Source organism: Sarcophilus harrisii, chromosome 1 (genome assembly GCF_902635505.1).
Source record: "Sarcophilus harrisii chromosome 1, mSarHar1.11, whole genome shotgun sequence".
Classification (NCBI taxonomy): Eukaryota; Metazoa; Chordata; class Mammalia; order Dasyuromorphia; family Dasyuridae; genus Sarcophilus; species Sarcophilus harrisii.
In genome coordinates, this window is record NC_045426.1 from 385,033,442 (window position 1) to 385,056,274 (window position 22,833).

A 22,833-nucleotide genomic window follows, 5' to 3' on the forward strand; every position below is an offset into this window, starting at 1 on the left:
TTGTTCTAAGAGATCCACTCATCATTCCAGCAGTTTTCTTTGCTTTCTTGTAATAAGCCAAGAATGTGACTATAGTGTACAGGCTACCTGTTGGTAACCCCTCATTCTTCTCATACTGTTAGTCCATCTTCTCTTTCTCAAACTGAAGGGCAGCTTAAGAGATGTATTATTTTTCTTTTCTTTTTTTTTTTTAAATAGCTTTTTATTTACAAATTATATGCATGGGTAATTTTACAGCATTGACAATTGCCAAACCTTTTGTTCCTATTTTTCCCCTCCTTCCCCCCATCCCCTCCCCTAGATGGCAGGATGACCAATGATGTATTATTTTTCAGTGATTACCTGTACATTAGTTTTCTTTCAAATAGATCTCATTTTAGTGGGATGTCCTATACTCAGGTGTAGCCTATCTTTAATTATATAATAGCACCAAAGATCTCATGATTTACTTACTAAAAGACTTGGTTCACTTAAGGAAGAATTTTTAGCTATGAGAAACAATCAAAAATTGAACCAACAGAAACAAATAGTGCCCATTTTCTTAAGGTAGAATTTTTTTTCTATTTAGAATTTTATTGTTAGTAGTGATCCAGACGATATTTATTGAGTAGTGAAACATGAATCAACATTTATTACATCAAGTTTTCTACACAAAGTACATAGAAACAATAAACTGGAAACTGAGAAGAATATATAAACTGGATTCCTCTCTACCACAAGCACAAAACAAAGTTATAGACAACAAACTATGATGTCCCACAAAGTTCTATAGGCATTGGTCAGACTTCATTTTCCACATGCATTAGACATCTGAGAAATAGACTCATGGGTTCAGAAATCTACAGGTAAGACATAACTAGAAGTTGCTTTAAAAAAAAGTCATTGGTATTTTTCCACATTCATTAACAGCACCTCAATTTTCAACAGCTATTATACAAGTCTTCATACAAACAATATAGACTTAAAAGCTCTCAACATGTGCTTAAAATAATGACACATGTATTCCTTCTATGGGAAATGTCACATAATAGGCTCGGTAATTTTTGAAAAATTTCTATGATGACATATTCTTGTTAGGGATCATTAAGTAATTAAAGATTGGAAGCAGCCATAATAAAAGCTAAAATTTTAATCTCACCCCATTATGTAGTATTTCTGCCTATTTAATAGGATATCTAAAAATATTCTCCTAACATTAAAATGATTATTGTTGTTTAGTGTGTATATTTAAAATAAATAAAATGAATAATTAGTACCTTTAGCCTTAAGTCAAAGTTGTTCAGTTTAGAATAGAGGTCCTTCTTTCCTTCTTTTGTTTACTCATTCCTTCCTTCCTTTTTTCCTTCCTTCATTCCTTTTTCTTTCATCCTTTCAGATGGTACAGCACCAGAGTAAAATATTATTATTATTTTTTAACACAAAAGGTTCTTTCCATTACTAATTACAGGGTAGCATGTTCTACATTTAACATTGTATTAGAATCTAGTTTTTCTCACAAATCATAAATAATGGTTATACAAGTAAGTTATTTGGTTCTCACAACTCTGAGAGGTACTTGCCCTATATCATATGAGTGAGACTCTGGTTATAAATTGTTAAAAGTTCACAGGACAGCAAAAGATACAGCAGAAATTAGAATATGCCTCTTGACAGTACAAATGTGCTACTCTATTCCACATTTTGGGTATGTTTTAGGATTGCTTATTTTTAGGTAGTTATAGTGTATGAATGTATTCCTCCTTAAGCATCATTGTTCTCCTATGTCAACTTTTTTTTTCTTTCAGATCTTTGAATTGAGTTTTCATATGTGAATCTGTGATAAGATACATTGTTCTATAATGTCAACTGTGACTAGAGAATAGAGGTTCTTGACCTTAATTCCATCAACTCAAACATTTTTTAAAAATAACTATTTCAATATAATTGGTTTCCTTTGTGTATTTTATTGCATGCATTTAAAAACATTCAGAGAAGGGGGGTGTAGGCTCCACCAGCTTTCTAGAGGGATCTATGACACAAAAAAGGTTAAGAACTCTGGGTTTAGAGCAACATGAATTATATGGACTCTGGCTTTGTTGTGCATGGCTAGATTATAAGGCATCTCTGTCTTACTTATTATCTTTTTTGTTTTCTCTACAACCTGTTATGACTCTCCAATGTGGATAAATTTAGAGTTGAATAACTCAATCATGAAAAATCATCTCATAACCACTGGGGAAAAAAATCTATTCAAGCTAAGTCACTGCTCTAGCAATAGAGAATGAAAATACTTGAGCTGTCAAACATAATCTGTTGGCAGATAGCTCAGTCAAAAGAAGAATTAGGCTATAAGTTGTGCTATTCTGAATTCCTTGGCAGAATATTGGCACTCAGTGTCAACAAATGAATTTTATTTCATCTCTGAAAGAAATAAATTCATAATTTCAGACAGGCTTTGCCAATCAATCTGAACTATTATAATACAGCATTTTTAATCAATATACCCAAAAGGTGCAATGTATTTGTATGACATTTCAAAATTTTGTCTCATTCCATAAGCAAATTACAGTCTGTGGCACGGTACCATTATTGTTACAAACACAGACATGCAAGAATGAATCATTCACAAATGGTACCATGTCTGAGGAGGGGCTGTGATTGGAAAATCAAGATACACGTTATGTAGGCAGCTAATATTCCAGAACATGTTTCTTGCTATATTATAAAACTGGGCATAGACTGGCTGGCCACTTCATAATTAGATGTCCCTATGATGATACACAGCTATGAGATTCACATAACTGTACCTGCATTTGGCAACTGAATGCCCCTTGTGGTTCTGAAATTCTGTTTTGTTGTGTCCATGAGGTTGCTCAATAAATGTGACTTACTTTTCTGTCAACTCAGTTCAGAGCCAAGTCATATTGGATTGTTCTGAATTCTCCAAGCTACTAGGTGTAAAGTTGCATAAAGCTAATTCAATTTATCTTTTCCTCTCAATTAAGTGAAAATGATTTTTTTAAAATCTCTGATCATACTTAGCATACATTTGACCTTGATGGTTTCCTAAATATACCATTATTATATGTTATACATAATCATAATTCTTTTTTTGGTAGCCTTAATTTTGAACTAGAGATTTTTTTAAATGGTCTAAAATCAAGAATTACTTTTTTTTTTTGTTGTTTCACATTATCACAATTAAACAAAATGGAATAGTTGATTTCTGTAGAAATTATCTATAAGTTAGTAACAGACACTCAAATTTGCAGCATAACATGTTTCTGATAGATATTGACTAAGACATTCCTTTCTCTCCAAATTCACCAAGAAAACATAAAGAAGTTGCTGTAGGTTATGTTCCTGTGACCTTAAGTGTGATTTGGACAAAGGGCTCTGCATAAATAGCATAAAGTGATTTACTTTTTCCTCCTAGTAGTGATTGAGCATTTGAACCAAAGAACTCACCACACTAACTGTATGCTATATTTAACCAGCACAGGACAATAACAATAACTTATCCCTTGGTGCAGACACTGTGCAGTCAGAAGAGAAATTATTTTTTTCTTTTTTCTTTTTCTCCTTTGCAGTAAAGAGGTTACATAGTAAAAATAGCCTTCCCTTCTCCATCAGTCCATGTTTTGATTATTCTCTCTATGATGATTCACATTTTCTTCTTTCTTCACATAATTCTACACCATTAGCCAATGGCGAAGCTGAAAAAAGGAAAAAAATAAATTTCTATTATGAATGGTGCTTTATATGGGAAATCTAAGGAGTGGATGGAAGTAATTGATGCCAATCGTTCTCAATCTTTTTCAGTCTGCAAACCATTTCAACAAGGCTAAACAATCGATGAGTCACTTAGCCTACTATCATTCACTATCTCTGCTCCTACTTGCCAATTGCAAAGAAAACTCAACATAAAATAATAGAATATCAAAGCAGGAAGGCACCTATTCAGGGGAGCGCTGGTAAATATTTAAAGTTCTTCAGAAAAAACCCCAAAGGACTCACTATATCCTTTTAAGTTTAATCTGCCTAATTAATATTTTCTCCATAACTTACTTAAATCTAGAAAATCAGCAAAACAACAAATCAAGTCCTTTTTTGTAGCACCTGCTGTGATTTCAAAGATATAAATGCTTATACTGACAATTTGCCAATTGTCTAGCTGGTAGAAGTTAACTTCAGCATATCAATTCAAATTCCTCAGTTAGAGATGAGGATAATGGGGTTCAAAGAGTTGAAGGGCCTTTCCCAAGTTTGGTAGGACTTTATTGTTCTATCCCTCTGCTGAGTGGAATGTTATAGATGCCTTCACTGAACAAGAGTGGTCAAGCTATTCAATCAGAGAACAGGAGGAGATGGGATGATATCCATGTTTCTATTGCCAGGCAGGATCTTCTCCAACTCTTTTTTTCTTTCCATCCCACCATCCTTTCCCTTCTTCTAGTTTCTCTTCAATTCATTCTCTTTTTTCATCTAATGTCCTTAAATCAGGAGGGGCTTGTGTTTTAAGGTGGTGAAGAAGCTATTTGACTTCCACTGCTTATAGTACAGAAGATGTAGCTAAGGGGGAATTGGTGTCAAAAGGTTTATCAAAGGTCCTTCTGCTTGAGGGAATACTTTCCTGATTGAGTGGGGTCTGTTGCTAATTATGGAACTGGAATATAGTAGAATTTTATATTCTTTATACAACTCATAGTTCTATTTTTTTTAAAAAAAATTCTTGTGATTAGTAAAGTTGTTTTTAATCCCATTTTATTATCTATAAAGATCTCAGAAATATTATTCTGAGACCTGGCTCAGAACACCAAAGTCACACAGCTGAAATATAAGGAAAGATTAGCATTATTTTTGATGAAGTAACAAAAAGGGAATCTTTTATATATTACAGTCAAATGAGGTTTTATATATATATACATACACACATGTACACATGTAAGTACTTTATATTTATTTACATATACATATGTAAAATATTCTGGAAATGGCAATTATTATTAATTTGTAAACAAAAGTATAGGGACCCCGTATTTTTAATTTGTAACAATAGACCTCTTGCTAACTGTGTGGCTTTAGATCAACTTTTTGTTTGTTTGTAATTTGAGGCACTTTGGGTCAAATGACTTGCCCAAAGTCACATAACTAGAGTATCTGAGGCTGGATTTGAACTCAAGTCCTTCTGACTCTAGGATTAGTGTTGTATCTACCTATACCACCTGTCCCCCTTAGCTTATCTACTCTTAGTCTCAATTTCTTTATCAGTAGTTTTGGCCTAGATCAAAACTTTTTAAACTCTGTGTCATGACCCCACATGGGGTTATGTAATCTGATGCAGGGACCCTAAAAAAATTAGGCAGTATTAAAAGATTTTTGGACACAATAGCCAAAAATTAATTCAAAATCAAACAAGTGATGAATCCAAAGTGTTTCCAGCAGCCCATGCAAATTCACTGCAGCCTTGGTTCTGAACATACAACATGCACACTTTGTACTGTGCACACAGGAACACTTCTAGAAACACCTCAGCTCAGATTCAAGATGGGGTCATGTAAAATTTTCTTGGGTGAAAAAGGGTGAGGAGTGGTCATTACATGATTTCCAAGGCCCCTTTCAGCTCTAAATCTATGATTCTCTGAGCATTCCTTAGATCACTTAGGTAACTGTCACAGACTAGTCTGGTCCCCAAACCACATTTTGAGAACGCCCAGTCCAACAAAAGACATATGTCATTAGGAAGTGACTGATATACCAACAATAAATAGCATATATATATATATATATATAGTATTTTGAAGTTTGTGAAGCACTTTGCAAATATCTCATGGAATCCTCACAATAACCCTGAGAGGTAAGTGCTATTACTGTTTCCACTTCATAGCTGTGGAAACTGAGAAAGACAGATATTAGGTGACTTGTTCATACAGGTAGTGAAGACAAATTTAAACTTGGGTTTTCCTGACAACAGAAAGTCAGGTGGCTCTGGAATCAGGAAGACAACAGTTTAAATACCTAGTTATGTGACACTGGGAAAATCACTTAACTCTTTTTGCTTCAGTTCCTCATCTCCAAAATGAATGGGAGGAGGAATTGGCAAATCACTCCTGTATTTTTGCTTAAAAACCCCAAATGGGTTTCCATGAAGAGTTAGACATGATTCAACAACAATAACTTCTTGACTCCAGATCAAGTGCTCTGGTTACAGAATCCCTCAGCTGGCTGATGATATAGAAAATAGGCTATGTGGCATAGGACTCTGAATTTGGAGTCAGAATAGAGACCTGGATTTGAATCCCATCTCTTAATATTTTATCAACATCATTGCAACTCATTTTTCTGAGGCTCAATTTCCCCATCTATAAATGAGAACAATATCCAGACTTTCTATTTCGCAGGGTTGTGAGGATCAAATAATAGATCTTGGTAAATTTTATCCCAACTAGTCAAATAACAGGGCTGACCAATTGCTCTGTATAGCTGGGGTCTTAGGATTTAGACCTTGAAAGGATTTCTAAATCCTCAATCAAATAATAGGAGAGGTTTAAAATCTGTATCTCTATTTTATTTTGTAGATTTAAAAGAAAATCTCAGGCATACAAACCAGTGATAATGACTATCTACCCGCCTATTTTAGTTTCTTGAGATTTGATGTATTTGAACAAATAGGCATTTAGGCTTCAAGTGACATTTCATATCCACCCTATTATTATGGCAGTTCTTCATTTGGTCTAATTTTGAATCTTATCTATTTGACAACAACTATGAAATCAGGACCTTAGCAAATCAGCTCATGCACCATTATTGGCTAATAGTAATAACTAACATTTATATAACACCTAAAGCCAGGTACAGATATTTTATTTGATCCTTACAACAATCCTGAGAGATAGGTGCTATTATTTTCTCTATTTTACAATTGAGGAAATGGAGTCTGATGTTAAATGACTTGCCCTAGATCATATAATTAATGAGTATTTGAAGTTGTATTTGAACTCAGGTCTTCCTAATTTCAGGGCCAGAGCTCTATCCACTGTATTGTATAGTTGCTTTAGCAATAGGGATATATAAAGCAGTAGCCATAGCAAACATGAGGATAACTCATCTTTCTCTTTATATAGAACCCAAGTCTTTAGAATATATATATATATATATATATATATATATATATATATATATTCATACTCTCATACCTTAATTGGGGAATAGAAAAGGAGAAATATTCTTGCTCTTTTATTAACAGTGGTTTAATCCAAAATGGCTTTCTTTGAAGTCTGGAAGGTGGCATCTATGTGCAATTCTATCTCAAATATTAAAAGTCTACCCGAGTGATATGTGTCTCAGTGCTGCCTTTAACTCAGATGCATCACTGAAGCTTCTCTCAAAAGGCTAAAATGGAGTATTTAAGTCAAGGCAATAATAGGGTAAATTTCCTGAATTTAAACTACCCAGAATTGTTCATCTAATCACAGGAATGGAAAGTTTCTCAATAATTAGCAAGCTAGGTCATTGCTCTAATTAGTGTAGCTATTACTATATGTGTAAGTTATTCCAGCAAGATGTCCTATAGTTCTGATTTGATGTGTGGCTCTTTTGAGCAGTATATATAAAATAGTGCCTTGTATATGTGAACATTAAACAGATAATATTTTGGATAACTAGTTAATATATAGATAACGAGTTATCCATTTTTAGGAATTTTATTGTATTTGATCTCAATAAATATACTTTCATCAATTTAATACATAATCTAAGCCCTCTCTGAAGTCTGATGCCTCATGTTTGACAGCTTAGATGTAATTTGGGGTTCTCAGAGGCACACAAGTTCTGTTAGATCCTAACAAGTTGGAAAGACATTGGGTATATGCCTAGCAATGAACTTTGCACCTGTTGCTCAAGGCTCAGCCTAGCTGTAGCTATTGGAAAGTGGGTCACCAGGTAAAAGATGCTTTCATCAGTGGTACCTCGTGGAAGTTGGTAGAGAGGTTGCTGTCTGTATCAGTACATGTTCAGGGCCAGGAGATACTGAAACATCTGCCACTGCCCAAGATTAAAACCTTTTCTTCTCTATGAAGTTATTACTTTTTTTTTATTATAGTAACTTTTTATTGACAGAACCCATTCCAGGGTAATTTTGTTACAACATTATCCCTTGCACTCACTTCTGTTCCGATTTTTCCCTCCCACCCTCCCCTAGATGGCAAGCAGTCCTATATATCTTTAATATGTTGTAGTATATCCTAGATACAACGTATAGGTGCAGATCCAAACAGTTTTCTTGTTGCACAGGGAGAATTAGATTCAGAAGGTAAAAATAACCTGGGAAGAAAAACAAAAATGCAAACAGTTTACATTCATTTCCCAGTGTTTTTTTCCTTTGGGTGTAGCTGCTTCTGTCCATCATTGATCAATTGAAACTGAATTAGGTCTCTTTGTCAAAGAAATCCACTTCCATCAGATTACATATGAAGTTATTACTTACGGTGAATTGACGCACTTCCCCATTTTCTACCAGGCCATGTTCTTTCTCAGGAGTGATTGCATAAGCTAATTTCTGAAAGAAATCCATGGAAAATATTAGTTAACATAAGAAGATATCCACGGCTGGATTGAGATTCGCTTACTTTTTATATCAATGTCTTTTCTGAAAAAGCAAACAGTGGATGACTATTGGTCTATGAACTGATCAAATTAAAAGCTTGTCATCTTCTCAGAAACAATTTAATAGATTTTAGATCCATAGGTTTAGAACTTAAATGAACCTCAGAGGACATTTAATCAGAATACTTCATTCTATAGATGATAAGCTTGGGCCCAGATAGTATAAGTGACTTGTGCAAAGTTACATAGGTAGCAAGTGGCAAAATCAGGATTTGATCCCAGGTCTAGCTCTAACTTCAGGGCTTATGGACTCAACTAATTATATTTAAATTAGTTCTACCTATAACTTTTTTTTAACCTAAATCAAGATTTTACAAATATAAGGAATCATATTGACATTTCTTCATTTCATAGGTGAAGTGAAATATTTCCTACTACAATATATTACTTATATTAACAGAATAAATAGCCACTTATGTGGTTAAAGTTTGTGACTTATGTTCCAAAATAAATTCCCTGATAACCTAAAACTTATTACTAGTGACTCATGACTTTGATTTAGATAGCTTTTTCCAGGTATTTTGTTTAAAAAAATGCTAATATCTCTTTGATGAGAGGTCTTCACTAATATTGTCAAGATGATTAAATACTGTAAATTGATAGGCCTGAAATGGACCATTACACACAAAGTAATTATTATATTGTCCAATAACTGGATTTTTGTAGAAAGAGTTGTGAATTATTGGAAGACTCAAAAGGAACTTACCCAAAGACCTCCCTTAATCCATAATCTGCTACAATCTAGCTGGCCTAGATAAATGATTTTCTCTGAGTAAGAATTCCTAGGCTCAAAATGAGAGAAATATATTCTGAAAACTCTATACATTGTCTTGTGTATCATCATTATCACAAAATGTGTGTAGATATGATAAATTACAAAGCAAAGCACACATTTCCATTTGTCAAATACTTTATGAAGACTTTTCCAATTTTCTTCTTATACAGTTCTTTGGAAATGACAACTGTTTTGCCAAAATCTTCAGTCTTTTGAGGAAGAAGTAATTACAAAGCTAGACATGCTTTGACAGTGACTTCTCTTGCAAATAGATTCAAGAGTAGCAGATTCTTAAATTCTTAGCTTTACTTATTATTATTGGGAAATCTTGGATTAGACTTTCCTGACACTCAGATTTCCAAGCCAAAGTGCTTCTTATTCTTCTAAGTCATTGAAAATTATGGCAGGTAACTATTGGATAGACAGATTGCTTTTAAAATCAGCAATTCTTCAGCATTATTCCTTGATTTTTATATTTCTCTCCCTCCCTTTTATAGTCAAGGCAGTATACTTTCTAAGTGATTTTGAAATATCCATGGATCTCTCTTTTTTTTTTCATTACAGTAATGTTTCCATATTTATTTGTTTAAGAATAGTAGTAGGAATGAGGTAATTCAGGTCAATTCCAATAGATCTGTGATGAAGAGAGCCATCTGCATCCAGAAAGAAGCTTATGGGGATTGAATGTTGATCACAACATAGTATTTTTACATTTTTTGTTGCTGTTTGCTTGATTTTTTTCTTTCTCATTTTTTCCTTTTTGATTTGATTTTTCATGTGCAGCATGATAAATGTGGAAATATGTTTAGAAAAATTGCATGTATTTAACCTATATTGGATTATTTGCTGTCTAGGGGATGGTGGAGGTGGGAAAGAAGAGGAACTTTACAAGGATGAATGTTGAAAACTATATTTGCATGTATTTTTTAAATAAAAAGCTATTATTAAAAATAAAAAATGCTATGAAGGAAAAAAAAAGAATAGTAGTAAGAAAAAGAAAAGGTGGGAACAGTATGTGAGAGATGCAACTTTAATTCTTAAGAGAGCACTCCAGGCACTCCAGATCAATGTTTTTCAATTTTGAATATGCTTTGGTCTTATAAAATATTTAAATGTTATGTTGCTTATTTCTTCCATTTCAGCTTTCATGCAATGTCTTTCCAATTGTGTATGTGTGTTGTGTGCGTGTTTATGAAGGGATGCAATGATTAAGTATGGGGACCCAAGAAGAGAAGGAAGGCAGGAGTGTGATAAGCAAGATTCATAGAGAAGGAAGAAATTTTTTTTGAGTTCATAGGAAGAGCATTTAGTAATACAAGTTTTGTTGTTGTTTAGTTGTTTTCAATTGTGTCTGACACTTTGTATCCCCATTTGAGGATATTCTTGGCAAAGATACTGGACTGGTTTTCCATTTCCTTCTCCAACTCATTTTGCAGATGAGGAAATGGAAGCAAATATAGTTAAGTGATTTGCCTAGGGTCACACAGCCAGTAAGCTTATGAGGTCAAATTTGAACTCAGGTCTTCTGGACTCTAGGCTTAGCACTCTATGCACTGTGCATCCTAACTACCCCAAAAGTCTTACAGATTAGCAAAATTTTGCTACAAGCCAGAATTGGCCCTTGCACTGGTGATTTGAAACCCTTGCTCTAGTAAAGCTCTGTCACCTCATAGAGTTTAACCTATTTAGTTTGTTTTTCCAATAAAACTTCAAATTGGTTCAATGAAAACAAAAGTTATACAACATAATAGCAGCAGTTTTAACTCTATACCAACTAGGTATATGGCTAAAGTAATTTTTAAAAAATCAAACTTTGGAATACAATTTTAGTTTCAATCTTTATAAACTATATCTAAACCCCATAAAAAACCTAATGACAGTTTAAGAAGGTCTTCAGCTCATGGCAATTCTTTCTCCTCCTTTCCCTCATTCCCTTTCTCCTCTAGAAACACTACCCCACCATTTGTCACAACTGATGTTGAGCAACATCATTTCAATGTTCATTACAATTTTAACAATTTCTAAGAAATATCACAGCATGAAAACTAAGGATTATTTCTAGGAATCTCTAATTTTTCTGCATGTTAAAATGGGCTTCATGTAACTTTAAAGAGAATATCAGGCCTCAACATTGTTCCTCCCCTCCCTAAGAATTGTGTGTTCATAGAATCATAGAACTGAAAGAGACCTTTGTGATAATTGAATTCATTCTGCTTAATTGGTAATAAATGAATTGAAGTCTAGAAAAGTTATATGCAGCTATCAGAACCAAGATTAGAATTCAGTTTTAGTCCAAAATGTGTTGAAGAATGTTACTGTTGAAAAGTGAACATATAGAATTCTCCATACCAATGTTTCTCAAATATTTTAAAATTTGTGTCATACCATTGGATATGCTAGAGCGTGAGGTGATGATCAGTTTTCCTCCAATCTCACCCCTACCTACATTCAAGCATCTGTCCACCTAGATCAGCATTGCCAAGTTCAATATTTATCTGTCTGTCTGTCTATCTATCTATACACACACACATATATGTCTATAGATAGATATATACATATATACAAACATGCACATATAAAATATGCATTCTATATCCCCTTCTCTGCTGTAGTGACTATTATCTCCATTCTTTACCTTCCTGAACAAAGGGAGAACTGAAATGCAGGAGATGAAAACACACTATGGTCGCTTCTGGAATACACCAAAATACCCAGTACAGTGCCCTAGACAAAATACACACCTCACGAAAAGATCCAGGTAAGCTGCAGAATTTGTAGGTAGCATAAATCGGTACCATCGCCATGGAAGAAGTGGCAATTATCCAGCCCACCACATTGGCCCAATCTGGAAAGATGTACGTTCCATAGTTGGGTGGTCTGAATGTAACAATGCTGACCACCACCACAAACTGAAAACAGTGGAGGGAAAGAAGAATCAACTTGATTTAATTCAACTAGCATTTATTAAGTGCCTAATTTATTAAGTGTAAGATACTAGGAAAATATGATAGCTGAATATCACTTTTAAAGCACATAGTGCTTTATATGTTATCTCATTTAAATCACACGACAATCCTGAAGATAAAAAAATGTTTCACATGTTGTTATATCCCCATTGGAAATTAAAGTCAGAGAGGTTAAATGACATCCAAATTTACATAGCTATATTTATCAGAATTTGGTTTGCTTGAATCAAAAAACAGAATTCTATCTGATATGTCACACACTCCCTCAACATCCAATTATTTAGCAGGAGAAAATAATTTTACTTGCTAGAACATGTTACATTTTTTCCTTAATTTTTCAATAATCATGTGATTAGATTATTCAATTAAATGTCCTTTGTAAAAAAAAAAATGAAACCAAACATTGCGTGATTCTGATAACTAGGTTTCTTCCTGAAGAAGAAAAGAGAAAATATACCATTCTCTATTCTTTGCAGTGATGAGGTACTATGAATGTGGAATGGTATATATGTTGTCAAATTCAGGTGATATGTTGGTTAGTTTTGCTGAACTGCTTTATTTTTTTCCATTTCCTTTTAAACTTCTGTTATAAGGAATGACTCTTTTGATAGGAGAAGGAGAAAAGATGCATTAAGGTAGGAAGGAGAAAAGATTTTAAAAAATGAAGATCATGTGAAAACAAAAGCTATCAATATTATTTAAAATCTTTTTGGTGTTTATTCTTAACAAGACTACTTCTTTAAGCAATCCATACCTGAATAAAATTTCAAATTCCAAGAAAGCTATTTATAAAATGTAAAAATAATATGAATAAATAAGAAAAGTTGTTAGGAATTTTTATGTTTTATGATGACACAAAAGAGTGTGAAGTATCTGTAAAGTTAGTACTACAGGTAAATATCCCCATTTTATAAAATGGGGCTTCAGAGAGGGTGAGTAATTGGTTTATGGTTGCCCAGCTAATGTCAGAAATGAGATTTGGACCCAGGTCAGCACTCTTTCTACTATGTGAACTATAATTAACTCCATTTAACAGATGAAGAAACTGTCACTCAATATAGTTAAGTGAATATCCAAAATCACAAAGCTTGGAAGTAATAGCTTCGGGTTTGAGTCTAGGTCTTCTGATCTCAGGTCCAGTGCTCTTTGCTAAATGATGTGGCTATTCAAAAAAAAAAAAAAAAAAAAAAAAAAAGACTGATATAAATGTAAATAAGAACCTGAGGAGCTTGCTTGGGATTAAAGTGCATGAATTTTAATGTATGGATTTTGCAATTATTTTAGGTGTTCAAAAATTGTTTGGGCTTATTTCCTGTTTTTGGCTATGTTCTTGTTAGATGAGGTTATGGTATACCTCAATGTCTCATCAATTGTTATTGTAACATTTTTTTCTGGGTTCATTTTACTAGTTACACATTAAGCACTTACATTTATGAAAAAGAACTGTTTTCAACAGGGCTATAATTTCACATGTCAAACAGCTTTGATTTGGTATAAATTATCTTTCAGATGAGTTGCAATTGTAACTCTGATTAAATCAAAGAAACCATCTGGGAGAGACTTGTTCTACATATGTGCCATTCTCAATAAATTTGATTTTTTTGAAAATCTCAAATGATCAGCCACATAAATAATTGTCATATATATATAAAATAATAATGATTTATTATCCCCTTCCACTACACAACAATCATGTTATTATAGAAAATAGTATTGTAGGTTCAAATTTTTGTGATACATGTCTACAATGAGTAAAATTATAAAGATTTCTTCTGTTTTGGAAATGAATAGCTGTTAAATTCATCTTATGAGATCTACCAAAATCTCCTGATATTGTCTTTCATGTGTCTCATAAAGTGTGACTTGAATTCTCTCTCTCACAAGTGAAAATTGCCTTGATCTCAAATAAGTCTCAAAAATATTACTAGTTTTTCATGTATTGAAGAGTTAATTGTTAAAGGGGACAGAAAAGATCTGTCAGGGAAAATCATTACATCTTAAAAGTTTAGACTGAGAAATATAAAAGAGTGCTAATAAAAAGAGAGGGAATTTCAAATGAGTTTTAGAAGTATTTCATTCTTCTTTGAACTTTCCTAATTTTTCTAAAACTAGGGCTACTAGGGGGCACAGTAGAGAGTGCTGGGCCTAGAGTCAATTGAGTTAAAAAATAGTCTCAGAGACTTACTAATTATATGATCATGAGCAACTCACTTAACCTTATATACCTCAGTTTCCTCATCTATAAAATGAAGTGGAGAAGGAAATGGCCAAACCCTTCAATGTCTCTGACAAGAAAACTCCAAACGGAGTCATGAAGAATTGGATAGATATGAAATGTTTCAACAGCAAAACACAAAACTAAGGTACAGAAAGAAATTTAAAATTGTTCTGTTAATTATAGTATGGTTTTATATGATATGGCTTTTCATAAAATTGCTTTAAATGGTCATCATTTTAGAAATGAAATTATCTTGGTTCTGAACAACTATAACAGAACATTCTACAATATTAATTCAGTCACTGATTCACATATTTTTATTGAGTATCTACTATGAACATGTTAAAATGCTAAGTTTTATGAGGGACACAAAAACAAAGATAATCCTTGTTCTGATTTGTTTTCTAATTGTTTCACATATGTTAATTTTATTTTCCTGACAGAGTGTAACAATTTTCCTTTGAGTTCCCCATGAACTTAGCATGGTATTGAATATTTAGTGACTGACACTGAATAAATACCTTAACAAAACAATATTACTGACTCATTAGCAGAAATATTCTTTGAGTTATTTTCATAATGTTGACAGGTTTACACTGATTCAGCTGCCCTCTATTGTGACCTCCTTTTGTGACCACTGTTCCCCAGGTTCAAACTCCATAGGGCAGCTGAGGATAAAAGCATTTTGTTATTTGTATAAATCAAACTGGACAGTAGAGGGATTGAACTACTGACCTTTACTTCATTATAACCACAATGAAACCATGAGAACTAACCTGTCCTGACAAAAGGAAATGATGAAGGTGTTGAGCTTTTAGATTTACTTAAGCATTAGAGGATAATTTTCCTAGTTTCTTTTGGCCCATTTTGAAGATGTAAATTCTTCTATTTTGATCATAAATGAGCATGTATAGGTACTCTTCTACTCTGTCCTATCTCTTCCCCAAGAGCAATTAAGTATCAGTTATTTCTGATCAAAAAGGAATGAAGACAGAAGTAGCAAGAGTATAGCCAGTAGCTATTAAAAAGCTTGTTAGATTAGGATTAAATCTTTTAAGATTCAAAAATCTGCATTTTTCTAGGAAGGCATAAAAGGAAGAAATTAGAAAATAAAAGGATCCAAGATAAAAGGCTTTTAAAAACCAAAACCAATACTGCATTATTTCTGGAGATATCACTTAAGGAAATGTGACAGGTTCTACCTCTAAATTCCCTCATTTCAAAATAGCCCTGGTGAAACCTTCTTTATTATATACTCCAAATTCCTTCAGTTTGCTTAATAGGGAAACTGAATTTATAAATTAGAAATAATTTATTCCAATGTACTCAATTTATAAAGGAAGAAACAGAGGCCAAGAGAGGTTAAATCATTTGCCCCAAATTGTAAATTTCAGTACTAGATTTAGTACCTAGGTTTACTAGTCCTCTACATAATTCTTTCCCCTAATCAAGCCTGCTTCCTCCTTAAAATCCAAAGGAGTGTGTCTGTTTGTCGAAGGCAATGAAGAAAGGTAAGTAGTAAAGAGTGATAAAGACTTGTGAAGAGTGAAAAATGATCACACAATTATCCTTTTAAAATGTTGTTTAAAAAAACATTATTTTACCAAAAGAAAACAGGGGCTGACAAACTTCCAGCAAAGCCGCCAATACAAGCCAGGTCTTCGACCGATCATTTGTTTAATGTCATCACTGAACTGACCAACACCTGAAAAAGAGAGAAAAACATTCAATAATGGATATATATCATCATGATAGATAATGGAGAGTCACTGGGTACATTGATGATCATAAGGGATGTGGATTTGGCTCATGAAAGCTATCTACTTTGGTTGGGGCCTTCTGAAGCCATGTTGGACACCTCCTTGACAACTCTTCTGATAGCTGCCATGTGACCTGCCATATTAGTTTGGGGAGGAGGGAAGGATTGCAATGGGGATGATCCAGGGCTAAACACATCTATCGATGAATTGGAGCAAATGACTCAGAACCTCAGAAATTAATTAACCTGTGATAATCAGACTATGCAGTACATTTGTTCTGCCAACAATTACTTCATTTGGAGATCTTTAGCACCAGTTTCTCAGATCCTCCCTGAAGTTCTCCTCTTCCTCCTCCTCTTTTTGTTCCTGTTTTTATTCTTGTTATTCTTCTCATTCTTGTTCTTATTCTTCTCGTTCTTATTCTTATTCTTCTTGTTTTTGTTGTTATTGTTCTTTCTTTTTTGTTCTTCCTCTGAGAGGCAAAATAATGCATCTATCTCACAGGTGCAACTCAGACAAAAATATGAAACAGGTAAAGCCCATCTATAGGCTTCCTTTATTTGTATTTTTTTTCTGCCATTTCATTGCCATACCTATCTTTTACAAAATTTATCCTAATGCTCACCTCTAGCTCCTTGGGGCCAGTCCTGTGAGATTCTACCAATTTGGGGAGGGTCTTATATTCTAATCTTTTTCTCTATTTATCTCCACATCAAATCTTATCCATGACATATCTCTTTCCATCAATTAAATCTTATCACTGATTGGATCATCCCAATCCCAACATTTCTCTTCTTACAATTCAATATGATGAGTTATATGGCAGATGGCTGAAGAGTTAAATTTAGATTAAATCAGGAACTGAGTCTCAGAGGGCCTTCACAAGGCCCCTACCAAAGTAGACACTTATCATGACCCCACATTCACCACAACTGTGATTAAATTAGTCAGGTAACTAACAATAAAACAATTCAAACTGAGATACTAGTATCTTAATGTATTCTCTCTCTAGTAACATTTGAATTTCATTATAGTGTTAATCCAGAAATTAGCTAATAATAACAAATTTAGGCACATTTCGGGGGAGTCTTTTTGAAGGCCTCAAACCTGCCAGTTGGATTGCTATCAAGGAGACCCAGATTTGGAAGTATGTATAACTTTTAGTATTTATGGTCCTATATCTTACATTCTATAATGTTCTTATAATCCTAATCAAAGCAATAAATTCACATCTTAACAATCATATATTTCTCTTAACCATTATAAATGATATTTCAATTTTAAATTATTATTGCTGCAATATTAAAAAACATTTCTTCCAGAAAAATATGGATACAATGAAGCAACCTTAATGCATCTAATATCTAGAGCTTTTCTTTTGGAAAAAATTTTTCTCTTGTTGTTTTATGGTGGAAAAATAAGGAGAAACTCCTTAGGCATATGGCCTCAATATGTCTGCATCATGTATTTACCTAATCAATCATTTGAAGACTTCCAATTGGCTGAGGTGCAATTAGAATATATGTAACAGGCCTGGTTCTTTGGCATATTTAGGCTTTTATTAATGTAAGGTACTGCTTGTATGCCAGTCTTTAAGGGGCTTTATGTGGTGGAAACCATTTGCAATGTTCTGAATTATGTTCCATCTGAATTGATGGAAAAATAAACTATAGAAAAGTGTATTGAGTTAATGGAAAAATACATTATTCATGAGCAGAAAATATAAGTGATCTTTTGGAGCCCCTTGAAAAATTACTGTCCAGACCTAATCACTCTTTTTCAAATTAAGATATTTATGATCAATCAATTAATAAACATTAATTAAGCACCTACTATGGACACACTGTGCTAAATGCTGAATTTAGCATGAGATTAAAACAATTATTTTTCCCCAAATGTGAATATCAATTACTGCTGAATTTGAAAGTTTCATTATACAGCAAACAAGTTTATATAACACTTCTTTGGAATGGAGGTAAGGTTGAGAAGAAAGAGACAAAGAGAAAGAGACTTTTGGCATTTTTTTGGCACCTAAATTCAAAACATATTTCCCAAATTGTTATAAATGTTGCTGTGCTATTTGTGAACTTTTGTCCTTGAAATATGGGAGAAATTAGAAAAACTTTTCTAGTAGGAACTTTTTGCATCAGACATAAAAAAAATCAGAATATATATATAACATCATATCATATAATATTTTCAGAATATATAAAAGTCTACTTTCTTGTCCATATTTCTTTTGAGGAAATAAATATGTTTTCTGCTCCTCAAAAACCATATTTGTTTTCTTAAAAGTTGCAAGGGCTTTTTAGCTTATACATACTCTATAGGCTAAAGGAAAAAGGAAGAAACTGTACTGTGTCAGGATATCATAGAGGATATCAGAGGAGATAGTTTTCTTGGTTGACTATGGAGTTAGAGACAAGTACTTTCTGTAATTTTTGCTTATTAATAACTCATTCCATTTGGGAATGATTATGGGAAAGGAAAAGCCTATTTTCTGTTTTTTTTTCTCATATAAAGGAACACTCTCAGACTGTTTCACTAGTAGAAGTATAATGGGGACATAAACTGTTGACATTCCAGTAGTTGGATGAGCAATTACTGAAGGGTTTAGATTTGCCCTTTCCTTTCAAATTTTTCTAGTGTTTCTTCATACTTCTTGGAGCATCAGGGTAATCATGTGACCTAAACCTAGGGAAGGTTGGGGATGAATGGAATTGAAAAAGGAACTAGAAAGGAGGACACAAGTATTTTCACCTAAAGTCAAAAAGATTTAACCACAAAGGATGAGGAGATGGTCAACTGATTGCATCCTGAGTGGGGGAGAAGTGAAAAGAATGTAGTCACCTAACTTGCTAGGAGTGTGCTCTGGAAACCATGGGTTGAGTTGAGTATTCATAGCTGCCTAGAGATCCACTTGTCTACTAGCTTCTGGATAAAACCAACTTGGATATCTGTTAACTAACATGGTGACAGGTTCTTAGTGGGAGAAAGACTATAATTCTCTTTGAGAAAGCCAAAGAGTTGGAAGCAGATGGTAGCTGTAGATGTTGTACTAATAATGCAATAGAGTGATGAGACCTTGTTATTGAGTTCTACATGATGTTCCAAAAGAGAGAATGATACTGTATATGTATGTGAAGGGCAGGGAGGGCTGGAGGAAGCCACAGAATATTTGAGTGCAATGAGGAACATATCCACAAAGAAAAGAAAAACCAGATGTGCCTTTCATTGATACTGTCTTGAAGGTTGGGAAGGAGCAGGAGAGAGGAATCAACTCTGTAGAAATCCTAAGAGGTTTTCCTATGGTAGGATAGCAATACAAAACTTGAGAAAGATTTTGGTAACTTTTTGGGAAGACTTTTGGATAATAAAGGAAAAAAAAATTACTTAACTTTTTAGGAATATTTAGTTCTTTTCTCAAATTGGGAGACTTCAAACCCAGGGTGATACCCAGAGTCTATATATGGCTCCCACCAGAGGGGATAGTTTTCTTAGTTGACTATGGAGTTAGAGACAAGTACTTTCTGTAATTTTTGCTTATTAATAACTCATTCCATATCCTGTGCCTTGGAAGGCTGATGTTCTTTTGGGAGCTGAGAACTTTTGGGGGGAAAATTGTGAAAGAGAAATTCAGAGGGTTTGCCTCTGACTATAATACATACAGATAAAATTAATTATGAAGAAATCTCCATGAGGTTTCCTTCAAACACAGTTTATTTGAGGTCAGAACTGTAGGTTCTGAGCCAGGAGTTATAAATTGTAAGTTATAAGTTACTGTGCAAATATCCCCAAGCTGCCTTAGAGTTGATAAATAAGAACTTTTAACTTACTTTTTTGACATTTATGTATCACCAACTAACTTCTATCAATATTTATAATTACATTAAAAAAAAACAAACCTATACTTGGGAACATATTTAAACTGTTGATATAGGAGTAGCTAGATGGCACAATGTATAGAGCACCAACCCTGAGGTCAGGAGGACCTGAGTTCAAAGCTGGCCTCAGACACTTAACACTGCCTAGCTGTGTGAGCCTAGGCAAGTCACTTAATCCCAATCACCTCAGCCAAAAAACAAAACAAAATGACAAAATTGTTGATATAGCACAAAGTTCAGTGGAAATTTAATTATTATATGGGTAAGTTGATCAATGTAGTATTTTTTTTTTGCATGCCTTGATTAGCCAGCTTATTTATACTGTTCTAATTTAACAAAACAATTGCCAACTCTACAATCTTTCATATTCTAGGGAATCAGAAACTAAATTTCATGAGCTGATATTTATTGTATCTTTAAATGAGCTTTGTCAATGAAAACATCAGTATAACTAATAAACATGCTAAGGGAACTCAGACCTAGTCACAAAGAATTCAAGGAAACTTGGTTTTCTGACCCATTCCCAACCATATAATACCATCATAAAACTTGGCATCTTTTCTTACCGTAAAACCATGCAACCCCAATGGCTTCAATGAGTACCCCAAAAAGAATAGATGTCCCTGCAGCAAAATGATCCAGCAGTGTAAAGACATAAATGCCACCCTAGGAAAGAGGTAGGAGATTTTCAGAGATTCAAGATATTCGGAACGTTTAATAGCCAATATCTTAATACTCAAAGATATGAGGATATCTTGCTTTAGGTATTGCGTTAAATATGAATTGAAAAGAAATTATAATATAATGCCTAAAACACTGAATGTGAAATCAGAAAGACCCAGGCAGATACTTTACCTCTCTTGGACCTAATTCCCTCAGCTGTAAAATGAATGTAAAAATGAATGCATTACGTGAGGTTGTCACAAATAATGAGATCTAAATTTTAAAGTATTATAAGCATGTCCATTATTATTTTTACTAAAGATCATAGAATCTAAAGACCCCAGAGCTCATTCTTAGTTCCTTCATTTTATATATGAGGAAACTTGGACCCAAAGAGGTCAAGAATGTTGTTTCAGGTACAAGCTATAATAAGAAATTGAGCAGAGACGAGAATACAGAGTGTCTTTGAATTCAATGTTTTCTCCAGATCACATTGCTCTTGATTAGTAGGTGATTACTCATTTCACAAAAGTTACTGTTTACTTACAAAAGGATTCACAACAGAATGTCATTAAACAACAATCGACACTAATTAAACCATCACTCAATTTACATGAAACTTTTGAGGAATACAGATATTCCTCAAATTGGATTTTACCTATACTGTTCTCTCCAAAGACTTAATATTAAATTTAAGAGTAGAAGGGGGCAAATGCTATGAAAACTACACTTTAAAAAATTAATAATTTTTTTCCTTGTATCCCCTTCCCATGGAGGGAAAATAAAACCCTCATGATAAATATTCATAATCAAGTAAAACAAATTCTTTTATTAGCCATTTCCCAAAACAACTTGACTCTTTGTTCCAATTTTAATTGGAACAATTCCAATTCCAATCTTAAATTCAAAATCCCTGAGAATAAATTTTAATTCCGCAAAATGCCTTGATGTTAAAGTTAGTTCAGTGACCAAGATGGTAAAGAAGGTCTGACGAGTCATAGGCACCTTAGAAGTTGCTGCTTTCTGTAAATTCTGGGGCTTAAATTTGATCTGGCAGAACCAAATGTAATATGTAAACACTGTGTACACAGGAAAGATACCCTCATGCTTAAAGGGGCTTCTCGTCAGTAGAAGACCTAGTTCAAGAATCAAGTTGGCAGATTAACATTTAGAGTGTCGGTGACATACATTGGTGACGCAGAAGAGGGAGGTTAGAAATGTTGACAAGACAATGAACAGGGTGAACAGTTCTCGGTGCCGGTGGAGAAACTTAAATTCATCAATCAGCCCAGTGATCACAGACTCCATTCCTCCCATCTAAAATAGAATAAATAGAACAAGAAAGAAATTACATGTAAAGCTCTTTGTGCCTTGCAGGGTTTGTCTTTATCATAGTAGATTTGAACAGGAATGAAAACAGGATTATACAGTTCTATATTGGTCCAAGGTGTTTGTCCTAAGGGAATGGAACTATTCTTTTTTCCTTCTCATCCCAATCCCCCTGCTGTCCAAATATCTCTTATTGTCTCTAGGCACAAAATGATTGTGGAATATGCAGGCACATGACAATAACAGGTTTCTCAGTTGTTTCAGGGGACAGGAAAATTTCCTTGGGTGGACAAAATTTAGATCACTGATAGAAAAAATTTATTAACTATGTTGGTGCTTGATCACATCATAATTGTTCAATTTTGTAGTTGTTGCCTGATCCATTTAAGTAAAGTTCCAGGCAAACATCTACATGAATCCCACAAATACAGAGTTTTGTTTTGTTTTCTAATGTGGAACTAGGCTGGTCATGGATACAGTTTCTATGGACCAGAGACCACAAATATGGTGTCTTAGTTTTGCTAGTGCTCCTTTCCTCCTTTAATGTTCTTAGAGCCTTTGTCTCATCTCTTCCTTATTTTCCCTTTCTTCCGTA

At 33.7% G+C, this 22,833-nt stretch overlaps 1 protein-coding gene across 2 annotated transcripts in view; it reads right to left on the reverse strand.

Annotated features, from left to right (window-relative positions):
• Nucleotides 1-3,110: 3,110 nt before the first annotated feature.
• Nucleotides 3,111-22,833, reverse strand: part of SLC6A3 (solute carrier family 6 member 3) — a 91,841-nt gene continuing 72,118 nt past the window's right edge. For both annotated transcript variants that reach the window (XM_031946102.1, XM_023495895.2), the window contains exons 10-15: nt 22,098-22,226; nt 20,813-20,912; nt 16,207-16,307; nt 12,160-12,327; nt 8,465-8,536; nt 3,111-3,695 (exon numbers count right to left, since the gene is read on the reverse strand). In XM_031946102.1, the coding sequence (XP_031801962.1) occupies nt 3,672-3,695; nt 8,465-8,536; nt 12,160-12,327; nt 16,207-16,307; nt 20,813-20,912; nt 22,098-22,226 (594 nt within the window). In that variant the 3' untranslated portion in view covers nt 3,111-3,671. The remainder of the gene's footprint in view (nt 3,696-8,464; nt 8,537-12,159; nt 12,328-16,206; nt 16,308-20,812; nt 20,913-22,097; nt 22,227-22,833) is intronic.